The following is a 21188-nucleotide window of genomic DNA, read 5'->3' on the forward strand; positions in this document are numbered from 1 at the left end:
TAGGTCATTCTGTTAAATGGAAAATTTAAGTTTTAAACACATTTTGTTTCCGTTATGTACATATATTTGTAATAATTTATTCATTCAATTAATTTTTTTTTTTGCCTGCACTATGTGCCACTACACTTCATTGTCCATTATTATTATTATATATATATAAGTCAGCACGCACACATTTATAAAATAAGCTAATATTTGATAGGGGCTACTACTATTTTCACTACGCTTTTATACTTATGCCTAATACACTACTTTTTTGTTGATTTAGCACTGTTGTTGTTGCTGTTCATATTGCACACTTTCTCTTCTTCTTTACTGCTGTTAATATTGTTGTTGTTACTGCTGTTGCTGTTGCTGTTGCTGTTACTGTTACTATTACTGTTGCTGTTGCTGTTACTGTTACTATTGCTATTGCTATTGTTGTTGTGTGCATCGACTGCCTCAACTTCGCGCAGCGTAATCTTCTGAAAATCACAATCGATTATTCTCTTGCGCTTGCGCAACGGCCTAGTACTTTCCGCTGCTGCAGCGCAGCTGCTGCTACTACCCACTGTGGGCGACGTGGGGCTGTCGTCCCTGGTATCTTTGGTTTGTATGAGTGTGCGTTTGGTTTGCAGTCGTGTTATCTTCAACTTGGGCAGCTTCTGTGTCTCAGCCTCAGCTGAGCTGTTGGCATTGTTACCACGCGCCTCTGACTCCACATTATGCAGAACGATGCAGTGCGTCGTCTCGCTCAACGTGTCCGGCGAGGAGTCTGTGACGGGCGATGTTGCAGGTGATGGTGTTGTTCTAGCTGGTGTTGTCTTTGGTATAGATTTCTGTTCTTCCTCCTGCTCCTCATTTTGCTGATCCAGCTCCAGTTCCAGCTGCGGTTCCATCTGCTGCTCCTCTATTTCCAGCTCCGGCTTGGCCTTGCTGCAGTCCAGAGGCTGTGGCTGCTCCTCTGCTGCAGTTGCCGCCGCACGCTCTTCATCGTAACGCTTGCGCTGCTCCGGAGTCAAATGCGCCTTGTAGAAGTCCACGACGGGCAATGGCACGGGTATGGGTATGGGGAGCGGTATTATAATGGGATACGGCACCATCACAGTGACTGGCGGAGCAGCACCTAGCAGAGCGCCCAGCGCTCCATGCAGCTCCGGTTGCAGCTGTGGGTGCAGCTGCGGCGGCGGCCCGAAGTGTGAGCCAAAGCCACGCGGCAACATGCCCGGCGGTGGAGCGAGGAAGGGATGCGGCGGCGGAGCTGCAGGCCGTGCTCCAAATGGATGACCCAGCACGCCATTTGGTGGTGTGGCAAAGTAGCCCGCTGGTATGCCAGTGGCAGGCCGACAGGGCATGGCCGGTGGCAGCGGCTGTGGATGCTGTTGCTGCTGTGGCTGCTGCTGTTGCTGATGTTGATGTTGCTGCTGAGGCTGCGGTGGCTGTTGCTCCTGCATGGGCGACAGCGGAGGCAACGGCACACTGGAGCCGGCGAAATCAGCGCTGAGCGTAGGCGGCTGGTGATGTTGCTGCTGTTGTTGTTGTTGTTGTTGTTGTTGCTGTTGCTGTTGTTGCTGTTGCTGTTGCTTCTGCAGCAAGCTGGCAACTGTCTCTGAGCCAGCGCCAACTATACGATGCGCACGCTTGCGTCGGCCCGGCTTGGATGCGGAGTGAAGAGCGTGGTGCCGCTGCAGCTGAGCGGCTGGCGGTTGCGGTGCGCCAGTCATGGCGGTTGTCTTCTGAGCCAACAGCTTGGACACGGGCGCCACTGAGATCAAAGGTTTGCTTGGATGAGTGGGTGGCGAGTGGCAGGGCGAGCTCCGCTTGGAGGTATTCGCAATGCAAACAGCCGCCGGCCCTGGTGACACCGAAATTGTGGACGCAGGCGAGGCCGACCGACTGCGGCAGTTGCGGAGCCACAGATCGGGCGTTATGAGCCCCGCCCCATCGCCAGAGGCTGCTGCCTCCAGGCCCTGATCCCGCAGATGAGGATTCATGTCGAGATGCGCCTGCGTCTCATTGCAGAAGATCTGCATCTTGTACTGATTGAGACACTTCTCCGAGCAGAACTGCAGCTGCGATGCGCCATCCTGGAAGTCCACATAGCTCACGGCGTGTCGCACATGCTTGCACCAGTCGCACGTCTTGGCCTTCTTGAAGGATGCCCGACGGCTCTGAGTGAAGCAGGACTCGGAGCAGTAGCGTGGTCCATCCGAGCTCGTTAGATAATCCGGCGCATTCTCAGCGATCGGGCGATGGCACCAGCAACAGTTGTTAAAGTCTGCAAAATAATTGGAAAGGCGGAGAGAGCAGAATAATTTGATTAATGAGCAAAATATTGACTTTACCATTGAGCATTGGTATAAAGCTCTACTTATAATATTTGATAGACTAACAGGAAAGGTCCACAGCAACAGAAGCCAACACCAAAATTTGCTGAACACAAAAGAAATAAGGAATTTATAAGGAAATCTACAGTTTTCTATCCTTAGCCTGCACCTCGCTCCAAACTGCAACTACAAACCATTGAATACTTTATTTGGATATTTGTAAACCATCTCCGGGTCTTAATGAATCTGTTGTTCGATAATGCAGCCGCAGCGGCCAAATAAAAACTCTGCCAAAACCAGTTGATGCCAAAGTTAGCAAAGTTTCAAGCCTGTCTGAGCGTAAAATTCGCATAATGATTGACTTTCTGAGTAGTAAGGGAAAAAGGGTATGAAGAGGAGAGAAGAGGAACTTTTCCTGCCAAGCACAAGTCGAACTTATCAGGTTGCAAGGAATATTGATAACAGCAGCAGCAGCAGCAGCAAAAGCACCAAACAATGTTGAGGTAAACGAATTTACGATTTTAATTTTTCCACTGCCCAAAGCAAGCAAAATAGTTGTTGATATATCCAGTATACTTAGAAGTAGAAGCAGTACCGAAGGCTAAGCGGATTATGTGTGTGATATGCTCACGAGCAGACAAAACGACTGAAAGAGTCCTTAAACTGAGTTTGTTATGATTTTCGAATGATGATTTTCCTATCACAAAGATAAAAGGATTTTGTGCCAAGCACTGAACCTGCTCAGTTTGTTAAATGCTAAGATTGATTGGATACGTTAACTGCAAATTTGATATCAATGAAGGCACATTTTTAAGCTGGACTCTTGAAATTCAAAATATAGATATACTTAGGTCTGTCAAATCAAGTAAAGCAACTATTGAGGAGCTCAACTTGATTTACCAAAATAATGTTTAATATGATGTCCCTCTGTGAGATCTAGAACTTTGATTTCTATATGCAGGCAGAGCTCAGATAATCCCATTTCTATGAAATCAATATGGAGCCTCAATTAAGGGGCTCTTTATATGTGACATTAATAAATATTTGATGTTCCTAGAGTGTGCAGTAATATCGAGTAATCCAGACTTTATACAGCTGTCTAGCGCTCAGATGATGTTGCTTTCAAGGCATTTCCAGGATCGAAAACTTAAAAAGCAATTAAAACGCAGTCAGTTTAGTTGAGTCTATGCCTTCGCCAAAGTAAACGCAAACAGCATCAGTCAGCCATGCCTAATTTTGATAAATTACTATATATATAGGACTCCTTTAAAGAAACTACTTTTCCTTTCTTGAATTTTCCAGCTACGCTTACCTATTTTCTCCTCAGTATGCGATGTCGTCAGAGATGCTGCCGACGGCTTGCCAATTGAATGTGGACTCTTGGAGTCATCCTCACGCGAGCTGCGGGTGTCGTGGTCCGAAGGAGTTGTCGTGTTGCTGTGACAATTCAAGTTGCTCGCCTTGCGGCTGTTGCAGTTGTTGTTGCTATTGCTGTTGTTGTTGTTGTTGTTGAGAAAAGCTGCTGCCAGTGCGCTTCTGCGACTGCTGCGTAGATGGCTACTTTGCTGTTGTTGCTGATGCTGCTGCTGCTGCTGCTGTTGCTGATGCTGCTGCTGCTGCGTGGCCACTGCTGCTGCTGCAGCGCTTTGCAGCAGACGCGACGTCTTGGCCGTTAAGTCCAGCCGATCCACGTCGACGCCATCGAAGCCATACCAGCCAAGCAGCTCGTTCATCGTATGCTGCGCGAATTCCTGGAACGAAACAGAACCAGAGACAAGAAAAGATTTACATATTGTGTGGCATGCCCATGGTATATAGTGACGCAGTTCAGCCGAATGCTGACACAGTTTCAGTACTTCAATGGTTAGTTGCCAAAGCGTTAATCGCACTTTCTGGCCAGCTTCAGAGCTGGTTGAGAGCGTGCCAAGCAGAGCCGTCGTCCCTGCTGGCAATTCAATACGATAGATACCCTTTTTTCACGAGACAGAGGGAGACCCAACGACGCAGGTGCAGCTCACTGAGCCGTATAATTGTGGCTACTTGGCAACCACAACTTGTTGCAAGTGCGGTGGCAGCTAGTTGGGGGTTTCCTTTCTGATATTGACTGATAAAATACTTTGAAATGGAAAATATAGGCGAGCATAGTCGAAGCTGGCTTAAATAGATCTGCGCAGCTGAAGCTTTGAGTATATAGTCAGCCTCAATTGAGGCTTTAATAAATCAGAAAAGTTAGCCAAGTAACGAACAGATACCGTTTTTACCTTTAAAAATGATTTACGCCAAAAACTAATCGCTTCGTTCATGATATTCATAAACACTTTCATTTATCTAATCATACTTAAATAAATCTTTAAGCGATTACGAATCACAAAAGACAGTTAATTCCAGTTAACTTATTAAGGAATCGAGTCATATGAAGCGCAGCGACCCAAATGCTAAACAACTAGAATTGAGTATCAAATAGTAAAACTAGAGGCTTAAATTTTGAATATGGAATAGATAAATTTGAAAAATAGAGTGTTGTGTACTTGCATAATTTAAAAAAAATATTTGCCAAACAGTTGTAGAAGTAGAACCAAAAACTTTTGCAAATGGTTCACTGTTTTATCATTTTTATATAATATATAAAAGCATTAAATTCCGACTAAGTTTGAATATATATCTTATAATGATGCTTATTATAAAGAGTTGTGTGTATTCCAGATCACATGCTACAAATATTGTAAAATTGTGGAGATGAGAAGAGAATCAATGAAATAGCTCTCCATGCATGCAACTCCTCTTTCGGCTTCATTTAAGCAATAAAAATCCCTAAAAATTATTCCATTTTATCAGAGCATTCGGTACAAAAAAAGCAGTTAAAAATATTAAACTTAATATTAAATTTAAGATAAAGTTTTAATTCAGCTTTGATTTACTAGACACTTCTTAAAGTGTGCTTTAAATAAGTTTTTATCAATGAGCTGCGGCTAGCATTAAGCCCCATTTGAAATTAATAACTTTGATGAAACTTGCAGCACACACAGACCCCCACCCCCCACACACACACAGGTACACACTTTACTGGCACACACATAAGGATATCAACTAACACACACGCACCCACAAAACAAAAGTTTATAATGGAAGCCAAGAGGACGGGGCAGGGGCAGGGGCAGGGGCAAGGGTAGGGGCAGGGGCCAGGTGGGTTGGGGTGATTGTGAGAAAGTGCAGGTAAGTTAGAGGAAAGGAGACCATGTATAATCTATTTCGTTGTTGTTGTTGTTGTTGCTGCTCGTTTTGCAATGGGATCAGGCTTTCAGCAGCTGCAGTTCCCCCACTCAGATGCTGGGCATGACATTGATATGCAATGGGCCAATGAATGTGTGTGTGCGTATGTGTGTGTATACACAATTTCTGTCTTTTTGCATATAATACTCTTTTAAAATTGAACAAGAACTCTGTGTGTGCGTTCCTGATCGAATTGGAAAGCCAGTTCAAAGGCGCAAGGAGCTTGGCTGCGGCTTTAAAAGTTTGTTTCGGGTTTTTCGTTTCTTGTTTCTGAAATGAAACAAACCAAAATGATATATGTATGCTCATACAAGTACATATGCATATGTGCCTGCAGTCTCTGTCTGGATACAGAAACATTTCACACAAGGCTACGCAACTGCATTAAGACGTATCAAATTACATTGAAATTCTCATATTCAAAGTCGTCAATGTTGTTGCTGTCGTTGTTGTTGCTGTCGTTATTGTTGCTGTCGTTGTTGTTGTTTCAGTCAAAAGCAAAACGTCAAAATAAGAACAGAGGCATAGCTCCAAGGGGGCTCTTGCCTTTGAGTGCCGGAGCTGGGCTAGAGTTAGCCAAGATTTTGTTGAAGAAAATCAGATGAAAATGTTTAATTGAATTTAATTGCGGCTTTTTTGTTTTCATTGTAAACTACAATTATAACAAGCGACAATATTGATAAAGATATGGTATTTCATTTTGCCACGCCCCCACTAGGCATGTAACGTAACTTAGAAACTAAGACACGCCCCCGAAGTGGCATCGTTAGAGGATGCATCGATAGAGAATGTCAACAGTCTCTCAGCTATTGAGTTTTGAAGTTTCTAGCTTTGTTTGATATGCCATGCTAAGGGTAATCTATATCTATATCTCTAGTATCCATTCCAAATAGTCAACATATAACAGAATCAGATCCAGTTTCTGAGGATTTATTAGTAAGCGTGCATATATAATATATAATTTGTCGATCTGCAAGGGTCTTAACAGTAAATCACGTGCCAAATTTTGAAGTTCTAACTCTATTATTGTCCAAAATGCAGTTAGCCACGCCCAATGGGCGTATATTTAACGACTATATGTTTTTGTTCTTGGTTTTTGAACGCGAGTATGCTATTATTAATAGCGTTTCCAACATATCAGATATAGTATTTTTCAATTTGCCACGGCTCTAGTGGGCGTATTGGAAAAATCTAAAAACTTAGATTTGCAACGAGTATTTATTCCAAATTCAAGTCTCAAATTCCAATCACCGGCTTCAAAAGTCACGAGATAAGCGAGCGCAGAACAAGACTGAAATTATATGAAACCAATATATCTATATACTATATTTTATAGTATATATACTATACTTTATATATATACTATACTTTATAGTATAAAATTAATAAATAAATTAATTTTAAGCGCACACTAAACAAATGTGTAGTTTAACCGATTTTAAAGTACAATTTATTTAATTGTTATTCATATTAAAATTTATTTATTTATATATTTATAGTTGAATTTTGTATAAATAAATTTTTCACATACATCAAATTGACATGCCTATAAAATTCTGTGCAAAGCTTTGTTACTACTCAGCTTGAAGAGACAAATGAAGAAATAAAATGAAAGATTTCAAGAATTTTATTGTCTTCAGCAAACAGAGACTCAACCACTCAACCACTCAGAAATTATTTGGCAATCAACGAATTTGACATTTTAATAGGTGCAAATAAAACAGAAATAAATGTCAGCTAAACTATGCGATGCGCCGACACTGAAATCAGTAGTCAACAACGCTGATAATTAGCCATGAAAATGCGATCAAGACAGCGAATTTTGTTGTCTGCAAATTATATGAATGTTTTTTAATTATTTCATTTATATTTACACAAGTAAAAGAAAACTTTCCTTGAATGGCCCGCAATGTCACATGACTTCACAGTGGTATTCTGGGCATATAATGCAGAGTATATATATATCGGTATAACTGAAGTATTTTGAAAATTGTCAAGCGAGGCAAGTGGTAATTTGAAACCCCGTTACGAACTACGCCACTGCATTTGAGAGCAAAGCGAGAACATTTTTGGTGCTTCTGAGGAATGCTAAATTACTCATACGACATGTGGCCAGTGCTGACACAAGCGCTGACAGCTTGAATGCGACAAGAACAACATGCAACATATGGGCGTGGCAGCCGACAGACATTTGTATTTTTGTACTTTTTTTTGGCAAATCTTGCGCAAATCATTCATTGGGTAAATTATTAATGGCAAATCGCATGAATCACTTCGAGGTGTGAAATCTATGCCAATGTCTTTTGGCGGCTAACTTCGTTCACTAACTGCTGCTCAACAGCAACAGCAGCTTGGCACTTGTCATGCGACACCGAGACGCTGGCCACTCGACGAGGCCCACTGTGCCCGCTGCACAGTGGTCACCAGCTCACGCAAAAAGATGTCCAATCAGCGACGGCTGCACGTCTCTGCCAACGCTTTGCAGCGGCGCTCACACGCTCGCTTGACTCAGCCGGCAGCTCTGAGCCACGTTTTGACGGGTTTGTTGTTGTTGCTGTCGCTGTTGCTGTCTGTAGAGTATTAACAATTCGCACGATACAAATCTTGTGACTGAGCTGCAAGGCGTATCGATTACACGCCTCAGGTGCGACCTCGTCGCTCTGTGCGTGTGGAGCGGGGGCTGGGCAGGAGCTGGTAGAAGGCGGGAGGTAGGGGGTCAGGTAGGTTGGGAGACGCACGCCCGGCTCAAGTTCAGCTGAGTCTCAGTCTCAGTCGCAGTCGCAGTCACAGCCACTCGCAGAGCCAAGTCCAACTGTGCGGTAATTGGAGGCGCATTGCTGTTAGCTCTTAGCATATTATTTCCACCTTTTGATACCTCTCTCTGTCTCTCTCTCTTACTCTCTCACTCTCTCTCTCTCTCTGTACCTCTCTGTTATCTTTTTCTGTGGGTTTTTAATATCATTTGTCTGTTAATTTATGTTTGGTTTTTAATTTCTGATTTGTGCGTTCGCCTGGACACAGTTGGCTGAGGGGCGTGGCAGGGGCGGGCGGACTACGGGCAGCCTCTAGCAGCAACGACGACATTTAAACTTGCGCTCAGTGCAAGCTGTGAAATTCTAAACCGAAATGCGAATAAAAATCAATTAATTAAAAAATGAAATTGTATGCCCTTTATTATTGTTGCTGTTGTTGTTGTTGTTGTTGTCATGGAGCTTTATCTGTCTGTTTGCTGTTCACTTGCCTCCCGCCATATTTCCTCAGCATATTTTATAGCCCTACATATTCCCCTTTTTCTTGAATTCTCATAATTAATGCTGAAAGAATCAGACAGATACAGTTGGCAATTGCTCCCTCTCCTCTCTCCCTCTTTATCTCTCTGCCTCTCGCTCTTCCCCTGTCAATGTCTCGCTGTCTGTTGAATTTCGCAAAATCTCAACTTACAAAAACATATCAAATTTTCGTTTTTATTATGAATCGCGAATGAACTGGAGCTGACTTGACGAGTGTTTTTTGTTTTCTCTTCATTTTTGTTTTGTTGTTGTTTTTTTTTTTGCGAGTCCAAATCCAAGTAGCAATTCCCGTTGCGAGAACCACTTCATCGTTGTCAAAGCTATTGCGTACACTGAGAGAAAACCCTAAAGTTGAAGCTGTGAAAAGCCGTAAACTAAAATCGATTAAGTTACAAATCTTTACTTCCTTATTCCGGTAATGAAATCCTAAAGTAAAGATCATCAATCAGACATTCAGCCTTTTAAATATTATATTATATTATTAATACCCGCCACGGGTTTTCCAAACATATTGGAGACACTCAATCACACACACAATCAAATTAGCTTAAAAACCCCTATCATCAATCAGTGCTGAATGATGATTGATCAATCTTCGTCAATCAAACAGTCATTAATCAATCATGAATCAACTATCAATCAGTCATCAATTAATTAATCATCGATAGATGATCAATCAATAATGATCAATAATCAATCATAAATCAATCAACCATATATAAACCATCAATCAATCATTAAACAATCCTCAATCAATAATTAATCAATCATTAACCAATCATCAATGAATAGTCAATCAATCAATCAATTGATTGATGATTGAATGATGATTGATTGATTAATAATTGATAGTTGATTGGTGGATGATTGATTGATGATTAACCAATCATCAAACAATCATCAATCAATTATGAATTAATCATTAATCAATCATCAATTAATCATAAATAGATCATCAATCAATCATCAATTAAACATAAATCAATCATCAACTAATCATCAATCAATTATCAGTCAATCATCAAACAATCATCAACCAATCATCAATCAATCATCAATGAATCATTAACCAATTATCAATTAATCATAAATCAATAATCAATGGATCCTCAATCAATTATCAGTCAATCATCAAACAGTCATCAACCAATCATCAATCAATCAATCATTAATTAATCATAAGTCAATCATCAATAGATCATCAATCAATCCTCAATGGATCATCAATCAATTATCAGTCAATCATCAACCAATTATGAATTAATCATTAATCAATCATCAATCAATCATCAATCAATCATAAATCAATCATCAATAAATCATCAATTAATCATCAATTAAACATCAATCAATCATCAATGGATCATCAATCAATTATCAGTCAATCATCAAACAATCATCCATCAATCATCAATCAATCATTAACCAATTATCAATTAATCATAAATCAATAATCAATGGATCATCAATCAATTATCAGTCAATCATCAATCAATCATCAATCAATTATGAATTAATCATTAATCAATCATCAATCAATCATCAATCAATCATAAATCAATCATCAATAAATCATCAGTCAATCATCAATTAAACATAAATCAATCATCAATGGATCATCAATCAATTATCAGTCAATCATCAAACAATCATCAACAAATCATCAATCAGTCATCAATCAATCATTAATCAATTATCAATGAATCATAAATCAATCATCAATATATCATCAATCATTCATCAATTAAAAATAAATCAATCATCAATCAATCATTAACCAATTATCAATTAATCATAAATCAATCATCAATAGATCATCAGTCAATCATCAAACAATCATCAAACAATCATTAACTAACATCAATCAATCATCAATAAATCATCAATCAATCATTAATTAATTTTAAATCAATCATGAATCAATTATCAATCATCAATCAATAGATCATTTCGAGTATTTTATTTAGTTTTGACAACTCTCATACAAGCTCCTTTAACATCTATGGGTAATAAATAACTCCTGCTTGATTGGCTTTTCATAGTTATAGCCACAGCCAATGCTCGACGCTTGGAGCTTGAGACTTGGGGTTTGGAGGGACTGTGTGTTATGCGAGTCAGCCACATTAATACATGTCTACGGTTACTCAAAAAGAAACCTAATAGAATAATGTAAAGTATACGCTGGCAATGGCTAACGACGGAGACGATGGGCAACCCAATACGCTTATAATAACTCACCCTGAACCCCGTAAACTGAACTCGGCTCAGCTTAGCTCAACTGAGCTACTGCTGCTGCTGCTGCTGTTAAAACTAAAGCGAACTAACCCAAGCTGCAGTGGCGACGAGGATAGAGACGAAGACGAAGACGGTGCACCACCAACAGCACCACCCAAAAAAAAAAAAACTGAAAATAACAGCAACAACAAATTCTAGAATTACGCTAGTTTTCTCAACGTAAAGACACATGCATGAGTGTGTGAGTGTGTGTGTTTGTGTGTGTGTGTGTCATGTACAAAGTCAGTCGGTTTTTAGTTTGTTGTAATCGAATATCGATAGCTCGGGATTGAATGACGCGCGTCCTTCTTTTGAATTCTTACATGACATACTTGGGGGCTAGCTGTCTCTCTTTCTCCTTCTCTTTCTGATTCCCTGTCTCTTTCTCTGTATCTGTGTGAATTTTCAGTTTTCCTCATATGTTCTGGCTGTGGCTGTTTCGCAACTTAATATTTTATTTCATTTTAATGTGTGTACATCAGATATGGGTTGGCTCAATATGCATCTGTATGTGTATTGGACAGCACACATACATGCATGCGCACACACACATATATGCATACATACATACATGTATATTGTATTACAATGACCTTTCTGCTTTAGAGAAGATTGACTTAAAGCTAAACCTGCTATATACAGCTCGCTAAAATATTAGAAGTATGGATCAGAAATGATATAGTTACGTTATTATTTTTTCAGTTTATTTAAATTCGGGTTTCAACTTTATAATTACTTTTTCTATTTAACTAATTTATCAACAAATATTTAAAATTTCATTTTTATATTTTGTGAATTAAATATTTTTTTAATTTATAGAGAAATATATGATTTGTAGAGTCTTCAATAGTTCTACCAACTATTAATATTTTTAATTTTAAATTCTTATATATAAATTCTTTATATAGTGAGTAAGTATGCTTTATTTTTTATATTATTTATTAGTCATGTATCGTCCATTGCCATCCCTTTTTTTTTTTGTTTATTCAACAAAGCTCTTCTATTACTTTCTATTAGTCACAGCTATGTTAAATTTGCTTCTATTGCTCTATTGAGGGCACACTCCACTCTTCAGTCTCTTCCATATCAAATTCTGTACAGGGGTCTTATCTATTGCTTTGTGCATTGCTATACTCATTCAACATTCAACAGTAGAGTCAACAGCAGCTCGCAGCAGGTCACAGCATGACCCAGGAAGAGGAAGAGCAGTCCTGCTCCCCGCATAATGTCGCCCACTCAGTGGCTCAAATTAATTTAACGTTATTTTAATTTGAGCTGCTGCCATTTCGCTCTAACTAACGTGGAACGAGAGCGCCACCTGTGACGTAGGGGCTGTCTGACTGATGCTGCTGCCTCCACAGGGTGCCTCACGTTACGCTCGCCTTTCAGCACCCGCCATGCGCTTGTGTGTGTAAGTGTGTTGGCAACTGCATTTGCTGGTGTTTCGTCTAGAATTTATCATATTCTATTTTGTTTGTAATTCAATATGAGACGCTGTTATTAAAGTTCTGCTGCTGCCGTGTCATTTGAGCTGCGCCTGTGCCTAACCCCACCCAGCCCCACACACACGACCTCCCTCGCCTTCCCCATGGCTGCTTATCAATAGAGGAGAGGACTTTGAGTGGCTGCTAGGCCAGCGTTGTCATTGTGTTTGTAACTTAATACCCTGCCCTGCAGAAGGCTATACATATAACACGGTTAGCTATGTGCGTGGGCAAGTGTAAGTAAATAGTTGAAGAACCTTGGGCTTACCTTAACTGAATACCTCTGCATGATTAGTAAAATGGAAATATATTATATGGCGGATGCCACATAGACTTAAAAAGAGCACGATTTGACTAAATATATTTTAAAAACTGACAGATTTTTTATATAAATCTAATTCATGTCAGACTGTTGGGATTTTATTATTTTTATTTTATTTATTTTATTTTAAATGAAGATTTCATCACATTATTTTCTATAATATATCATTTTAATCGTTGCTGATATTTAAATAGAAATATCATAAATGCACAAATATTATCAAATATTTACTCAAACATGAAAAACATTTAAATAAAACATTTTAAAAATTTAAATTCGAAAAAAAATATTTTTTTTTTAGAGATTGCCTAAGTAAGCTGTTAGATATATAAAACATTGATGTCTTGTTCCAAAATTATAGTTAATTGAATAATCGCTGCACAAACAACTTATAGTAGTTTATTGCGCTCTGTTTAGTGCTCTTAAGAATGTCCAGGACACAAATGTGTGTCCTGTGGGCAGCTTAACAACTATTGTGTTTGACAATATATATTATATATATATCGTTTACGCCACCCGTTGGCAGTTATTAATAAATTACTACCTCAACATTAGCCTTTTGCCTCAAGTGCGCAAAATTTGTCAATAGGCGAGGGTAGTCAATAAAGTTCCTATGATTACTTAGAGTAAAGCTAATACAGAGCTGATGTCGAAAAGGATATCTGTTGATGAAAAGCAAGTTATAATACACTTTTTAAGATCATTATAGGAGTTTGAAATACTGAAAAGACTTGAAAAATTGAAAATGCAAATCTGATAATATCTGATAATATATAATATTATTATTATTAAGTTAAAACTAAAAGTAAATAATTGGTTTCTTATTCAATTACCATTTCCATATTTGGCTATCAGAATTATCATATTTGAATCAGATAAACTTGTTTTGAAATAGTATTCGCCTAGACATCGAATATAATAAATAAGATAACTTATCTTAGAAACTCAGATCTGGCAAAGCAAGCTGCAGCTAAAATAAATATAATTTATTATGCGAGCTCAAAATTAAAATAATTCAGCTTTAAAACTCAAATATTGCTAAACTAAATTAAATTTACTTTACGAACTCCATTAAACCTAGACTAAACACACTACTTAGCGTGTCTTCCCAGAGTATATTACCTTAAGAAATAACTGGGCTATATGGGGAGCAACTGTTATAGCACCCCTCGAGTTGTGTGTGTCCCTTTTGGCATGTCCTTTTGAGACATTGGGCTCGGCTCGAGTGAGTTCGGTTCGGTTTGGCTTGGCTGTGGATCGACGACGCGTCGCTCTCATAAAGCGGAAACCTTGAAGCGTATCGTCTTACCACAGTCCTATCCAATTGCACCCATGAGGCGCGTTAATGTTGCTCTTGTTGTTGTCATTGTTGAGTTTTAATTATGTTGTCTGTTTCTCTTTTCACTCTCCATTAAATTTGCGCCGCTCTCTTTGCAGCAAATGCAGCTTATAATTATGCCACGGCCATTGAGCCGGGCTAAAAGAAAACTCAGTTCAATTTCCACAATGCAATTAATATACCTTTCAGCAGAAAGCGTTGCATACTTTTTGGGTCAGCAAATAGGGGATGTTAAAGGGTGATATGCCTGCATGTATGACAGGTAAAATCTGAATATCTTTCTACTCAACTTGCAAATAATTTGGAATGGAAAAAGAGGAATTTTTCTATATTTATGAATGCTAATTAAATATATAAAAATATCTTCAGAGTGTTGTAAAAGTTGTTTACGAACAAAAACTTAACTGCTTCAGATTATGCGATTCCACGTAAAACGAACTGATTTATTTTAAGTGTGCCATAGCCGACTCAAGGTTAGGACGCCTTAATTTCAGTACTGGCGCTACTGACTGCACAATACTCGTTCACTGCCCAAAGTGCTCAAGATCTTTGGGGGCGATTTTAACTTTGGGACTGAGGAAGATATGATTTTTTCGACTTGACACTTCACAGTATTCACGTGACTATATAATTAATGGTCAATTTTCAAAGAAGGTCTACAGCATATGTGTTATAAATACTATATATACTACATATATATATATACTTGTATATATATTCTATATAGTACATACATTATACATACAATATACTTTCTATATATTTACATTACTAAATAATATTTAGTAGTAATGACTAATACATAAAGTATTAATTAATAAAGAACCGTAAAGACTTTTGAATATTAAGGAAACATTTTGAAAGTACTCCAATTTAATACATTTTTATGCGAAATCCTTGGCATTTTCATAAGTAAATTGAAGCGAAGTACGTTAATTCCTTGAAAGTTCCGATTTCGACGCCAAAGTCAAGCAAAGTTGCCGACTCAGAGATGAGGCAGAGCAGCAAGAGTCAGCGCCACAGCCAAAGCCCAAACTAAAATACAAAAAAAAAAAAAAATACCAAAAAAAAACCTGAACTCAATCCCAACGCAGCTCCATTCATTATAATAATTTTTCTGTTTAATAATATCATTGCGCTCAACTGCAAGCCAACGGCTACAATTTCAATTTACCGATCCGATTACACGTGCAACAACAACAACAACAACAACAACAACAACAGCAGCAGCAATAGCAGCTACAAAAATGTTGCTGCGACCGCCATCAACGTTGCTGTTGTTGCTGTTGTCATTCTCGCGGGTCTCTGGCATTAAATTAATTTTGCTCATTTGGCGAAAAACTTATACACACACACACACACACACACAGAGCGCAAGAGAATGTTGATAGAACGAGAAGAAGGAGAGCGGCATAGAGCGAGGGGTGGGGTAGGGTAGGGCGCTTAAGCAGCGCGCCGAGCTAACAGGCAAAAGAGGTAAGAAGAGACTCTGAGACTCAATGCGAGTAGAGGCAGGCAGTCTGCGTCTATTTGCAGCCCACTCACAAGCACACAAACACACACACACACACACACACGCACACGCTGTCGCACAGGCACACAGACAGAGTGTGGCACTCGTTCACTCACTCGTTAAAATGATTATAAAAATTTATCAATATAAAATTACCAGCGCTGCTTCGGTTTACAGTTAACTCGCACAATGTTGGGGTAATCGTAATTGCAAGACGTCGACGGCGACGGCGACGGCGACGGCGACGTTGACGCTGGCTGTGCAGGGGATGCCAACTCCATTTACAAATGCGCTGCGGTGTAACGCTAATTGCAGAGCCCAGGCTCTAAGCGCAGCAGCACAGTTATTCTGCAATTTTTGTTATCGCAGTGTAAACCGAGTCACAAGCAACAACTGAGTACAGTGGGCATGGTGTGGGTGTGTAGGGGATGTTGGATGCTGTTGGGAGTTTCGATGAACGAGAGAACATTTCATTTCAGTTGCATATTTGAAATTTCGCAATGCTCGCAACATGCAAAATTGTAATTGAAACTGAACTGAATTTGCTTCATCTTCTAGCTATTAAGGATTCGGATTATTACGTTTTTCTCTGCATTATTTTTGTGCAAAATTGTTTGGTCGGAATGTATTTGTTTTCATGGTTTTTCTCGTAACTGGAAACTAATGATGAACTCTCATTTGTTGGGCATGTTATTCAGGAATTCCATTATGCACTCTTAAAGGTGGAAAATGTGTTTGCTTAACCATAAATAGATTCATGAATAATGAGCAAGTGAAATAAGCTGTTCGAATAACATTTTGAATGACATGTAGTTGAAAAGCGATAAATCATGAATGACCTTTATGTGCCCGATGCTTAAGTGTGCGCAATACCAATGTGTTCCTAACTGTATATAAGTCTGTCGAAGCATGTCTACGAGCTCTTCAAAATAATAAACAATTCCCATAAATAAAAATAAAAAGAAAATCCCAAATATCTTGCAATTTAAAAAAAATATATATTATATAAATAAATGTTCTTTTATTTATAAGTTAGCAATGTTCCAAAATATCCAAAACTATAAATCTCAAGAGAATGTGTGTAGTTACTTAGCTTTCACGCATTTCCCAGACTTCTAAATCTGAAGACGAGGGTGCGTATGTATTCCAAATTAAGGAGGCCTTAAAGGATTTGTAAATGATATTGTAACCACTCGAACTGAAACTCAAATAGTCGAAACAGTTGACTCGACACTACACAGATATTTTTTAAAAAATATTCGAAAATCCGCGTGTTATTCACCCCTTTGAATTATCAGCAGTAAAAATTTTCAAAAATAAACCATAAATAACCGCAATATTTCAAATGCAGCAACAAAATTCAAAATAAAAATGAAAATTTGAATAAAATATATCTATATATATATATATAGTTAGTAGCATTTTTTCTTTTTGTTTTATTTGCTGCTTGTTCATCCTTGTTATTGAATACTATTTAAAAACAATGTGCAGACAGAAGTAATTAATTATAAATGTGTTTGTTCTGTGCCAAAAGTTGAGGTGAGAATTACGCGACAATTACTCGATGCGATATGCATGTATGTGTGGGTGTGTGTGTGGGCTTGCTTTCATTCATGAAACTCACCTTTATCTCATCACTGGGCAGCTCTTTCTTGATTTGAACGACGCCGCCTGCCACAGTTGGTGGCACAACGCTGGCAGCAGCTGCCACATTGCCATCCCGCGAATTCGATGGAGAAGTTTTGGCAGACATTGCTAACTGGATGCGATGCACCTTGGCTTTGGCTAGCCGATTTCAATAGGCAACTGAAACGCGAGAATTACGAGTTAGACGAGAAGCACAATTACTTTAATTTTTTTATATATTAATAAAATTATTATATTAAAAAATTAAATTTTCGTTTGATCTTTGAATTTGTATTAAAAATAATCTGCTGAGCTCTTATCGCTATATAATATTAAACAACTTTTATCAATGTGATTGTTCAGATCTTTAGCTATACATAATTTATATATTTTTTTTAATTTTTTTTGGCTCAATATATAAATGAAATTATAATTTAAATAAAATATATGAAATTCAAAATATACAAAAATATTTATTTAATGAATTTCAGAGTTAGATTACTCTCAGGAAGTTTACAATTTATCAAAATTTTAATTATATTATTAGCTTTTGTAGTTCTACGAAATTCCGTTGCTTGAGATCAGACAGATAATTTGCTTCTTCTCATTATTGAAGCCAACGATCAATCATGGAGTGTATTGCATCCGCTCACATTATGAGCCAAACACGCCCACTGATGCCGCCTCATAATCCGTTTTCTCTCTCTACTTCTGCTTCTAGCTCTTCTGCTTTTTGGGTCCATAATTAATTACAGCGTCTTCTTAGTTTTCACTGAGCGCCTTCTACACGAGTCTCTCTCTGCGCGTGTGTGTGTGTTTGTTTGTGTCTATGCTTTGCATATTGTTTCGCATCCATTTGATACGCACGCAAGCAGACGGCGGCAGAGTATTTATATACCCGAACATGTATCTGTAGCTGTACACGCATACATAGCTGTATTTGCGTGCATGTGTGCGTGTGAGCGTGTGAGCGTGCGAGCGTGTGTGCGTGTGTGCGTGTATGTGAGCGTGTTTGGTTCGCGCGCACTTTGGTGTCTTGTAATTTAATACCTCATACGAAACGTTACCACCTATCGCATAACACAGCTCACATACACACACAGCCACACACAGGCACACACACAAGCACACACACGCGCGCTGCCATTATACACATAAATATAATTTACAATAACAAATGCACAACAAGAGCCAAGTGGATTTTGTGGCACATGCATTAACAATAAGAAGTAAATACAATTTGAGCGCGAACTTGTCTTGCCTCAAATGCATTGGAAGGAAATCAGAAAGATTCGAGTCTATATCAGATTGTTTGCCCTATATACTTTATAAGCGATAAACTTTCAGCAGACTATAATCAGTATCTGATCTGTGTATCGGGCTATATATCTCCCCACAGAAGAGTACACATCTCTTTAACATAATATTTCATTTTGAATTCATTTCGCAATTGTTTTTTATTTTCGTTTTACACCTTTGTTTATTAATTCTTGAAGAGGCTGCTGTGTTTTATATAGATCCGCTTTTATGTGTTTTTCTTTGTTGATCTTTATTGAATTTCGGTTTTTCTTTTCATTTCTTTTTTGCTCTCTGTCATCTTTTTTCTCTCACTGAAACAATTAAATTATTTGCTTTGTTAGCTTTCGCAAATTAAACTAATTTTTTTTGTTTTTGAAAAGTTTTTCAATTTCAAGTACGAACGCTGCTCAAGGAGTATCATGATATATTGGACGTATCCATGTGAATGTATATATTCAAATTCGCTTAAGTATATATTTTGGTTATTCACTTAGAAAGATATATATATATATATATATATATATATATATATATATATATATATATATGTTTTCCAATGCAGCGCGCCTGTCCAATATATATTCCAAAAATAGCTTTATATTTTCGACATTTTGTATATATTTTGTGTACGGCCGTTTCTCACTCACAATTGGCTTTCTTTTTCCTTTTGGTATTTTTTAATTTATTTCTATTTTTTCTTTTTTGATTTGATTTTCCGCTTTACAACAAACACCGCAGCCGAACGTCAAGGAAAACCATGCCCAATGCTCATTTTCATTTTCACTTTTCACTTTTCACATGCACATCGAGGCACGAATACGTTGTTCCGAAGACAATTCTGAGTGTGTTTGGCTTGTTTCAAAAACGCTTTTGAGATTCTGAACGATTCTGAACGGTTCTCTCGCTCGTCTCGCCTTTTCGACTTATTTCAATCGTTCGCTCCGAGCGACGTCCGCATGCGGCTGCGTTTCATCAACGTTTGACACTGGCGGCCACTGCCATGTGAATTTTACTTTGTCGCTGCTGCTTGTGCCGCACAGTGGTGCAAGCAACACAATTGTGCAGGCAAATAAATGCTATGTGAAGTGAATTCAAATGAGCCACATAGAAAAAGTCTCAAATAAGATATAAATCTTATGGTTAGCCTATAAATCTAGCGTGGGCTAGAGCACAAGAATATAGAACATGAGCTTAAGTGAAGTAAAATAATCATAAAATAGTTTAAAAAATCTTTTACTCTAAAATAAAATATATTTCACTTAATATTTTCCATAATGCGAATTTGAACTTATATAACTTTACATAGCCAAAATGAGCCCAATAAAAATTCTAAAAGTTTAATAAAATCTCACACAATTTAATAAGATTCAGAAAACTTAAATTGTAAAGTGCTATATCTAGAATAGGAAATATATACTCATTACAATACGTCTCAAGTAAGCCCACCTATAGATGAAAATAGGTATCGAAGTATATCCGCTTATTAAGTTAAGACTAAAAAACTATGATAATATTGTATACTTCTATGTCTAACATTTTAATATTAAAATTAGCTAATGACAAAGTAATTTAATATTTCAACGTAGAAAAACAAATTGAACAAAAAATTTTTTTTTCAATAAGTATAATTTATTTTTATATATAATTTATTTTTGATATATAAGCCATATACAAGTAAGTAGAATCGTATTTGAGATATATGTTTTTTTTTTTAATTTTTATATATCAAGCTAATATTTTAATAAAGTTTTTGATAATTCGTTTCACTGTGCAACTGCTGCTTGCGCTCTGCTTCGTGTTTACTGTTCTGTTGTCCTCTGCTGCGTTTGCGCGCAGCTGTGGGTCCCCAACAGTCGACGACGACGACGACGATGGCGACGACTCCCCAGTCCGAGTGGCTGTTGCTGACGCTGATGACGTATTGAATGCAGAGCGTCCCCAAAGACCCCTTGCCCCTCTCCTAGCAACAACCCATCCCACCTCGCTGCTGGGTGGCTCTGATGAGTCAAAGTAATGCTAAGAAGAATTTTCCGTCTCATGAAAACGAAAACGAAAACGAAAACGAAATAGTCTCAGTTTATTTCTCTCCTCTCTCTGTGCCTCTGTATCTTGGCGTCTCTTTGTGGCAGTGTCTCAGTGCCTCTCTAGCTCTCAGCGCTCTAGTGGATGCAACTTATAGTAAGCTAAAAATAAATTGCATCGTGTGGCTGCTGGCTGCTTACCTGCTCGATTCAGATATATCTGTTCATATATATGTATATATATATTTTAAATATTGTTTTTGTTCGTTTTAGAAAATTTATTATTGTGTTATGTCTAATTTGCTTTAATTTATTTAAAATTCTTTCAAGCTGCACTGAGATAAAAACGCACTTGAAAGAAAAGCGCAAAAAAAACCAATTTTCAGCTCGAAATTAATGTGAGGAAATTCAGGTAATTTGAAAAATGTTTGTTGCGAGCTAAAG

At 38.1% G+C, this 21188-nt stretch overlaps 1 protein-coding gene across 1 annotated transcript; it reads right to left on the reverse strand.

The window, feature by feature from the left end:
* Positions 1-4: 4 nt before the first annotated feature.
* Positions 5-19392, reverse strand: LOC111592240 (sine oculis-binding protein homolog). The gene is made up of 5 exons (XM_030226129.1): positions 19371-19392; positions 17423-17604; positions 3619-4057; positions 386-2257; positions 5-9 (listed from the first exon to the last, which is right to left on the reverse strand). The coding sequence occupies exons 2-5, from the start codon at positions 17549-17551 to the stop codon at positions 5-7; spliced, it is 2445 nt and encodes an 814-aa protein (XP_030081989.1). The 5' UTR covers positions 17552-17604; positions 19371-19392.
* Positions 19393-21188: the final 1796 nt, after the last annotated feature.

Source organism: Drosophila hydei, unplaced genomic scaffold, assembly GCF_003285905.1.
Source record: "Drosophila hydei strain 15085-1641.00,03,60 unplaced genomic scaffold, DhydRS2 tig00000060-arrow-pilon, whole genome shotgun sequence".
Lineage (NCBI taxonomy): Eukaryota > Metazoa > Arthropoda > Insecta > Diptera > Drosophilidae > Drosophila > Drosophila hydei.

What these genes read in the sequence shown, in the direction of transcription:
- LOC111592240 (XM_030226129.1), bottom strand. Translation starts at nt 17,551, where the DNA reads ATGTCTGCCAAAACTTCTCCATCGAATTCGCGGGATGGCAATGTGGCA. An exon ending in TGCCCAGTGATGAGATAAAG is followed by an intron (nt 4,058 to 17,422) that starts GTGAGTTTCATG and finishes GTTTCGTTCCAG; the next exon opens with GAATTCGCGCAGCATACGAT. An exon ending in GCATACTGAGGAGAAAATAG is followed by an intron (nt 2,258 to 3,618) that starts GTAAGCGTAGCT and finishes ATTATTTTGCAG; the next exon opens with ACTTTAACAACTGTTGCTGG.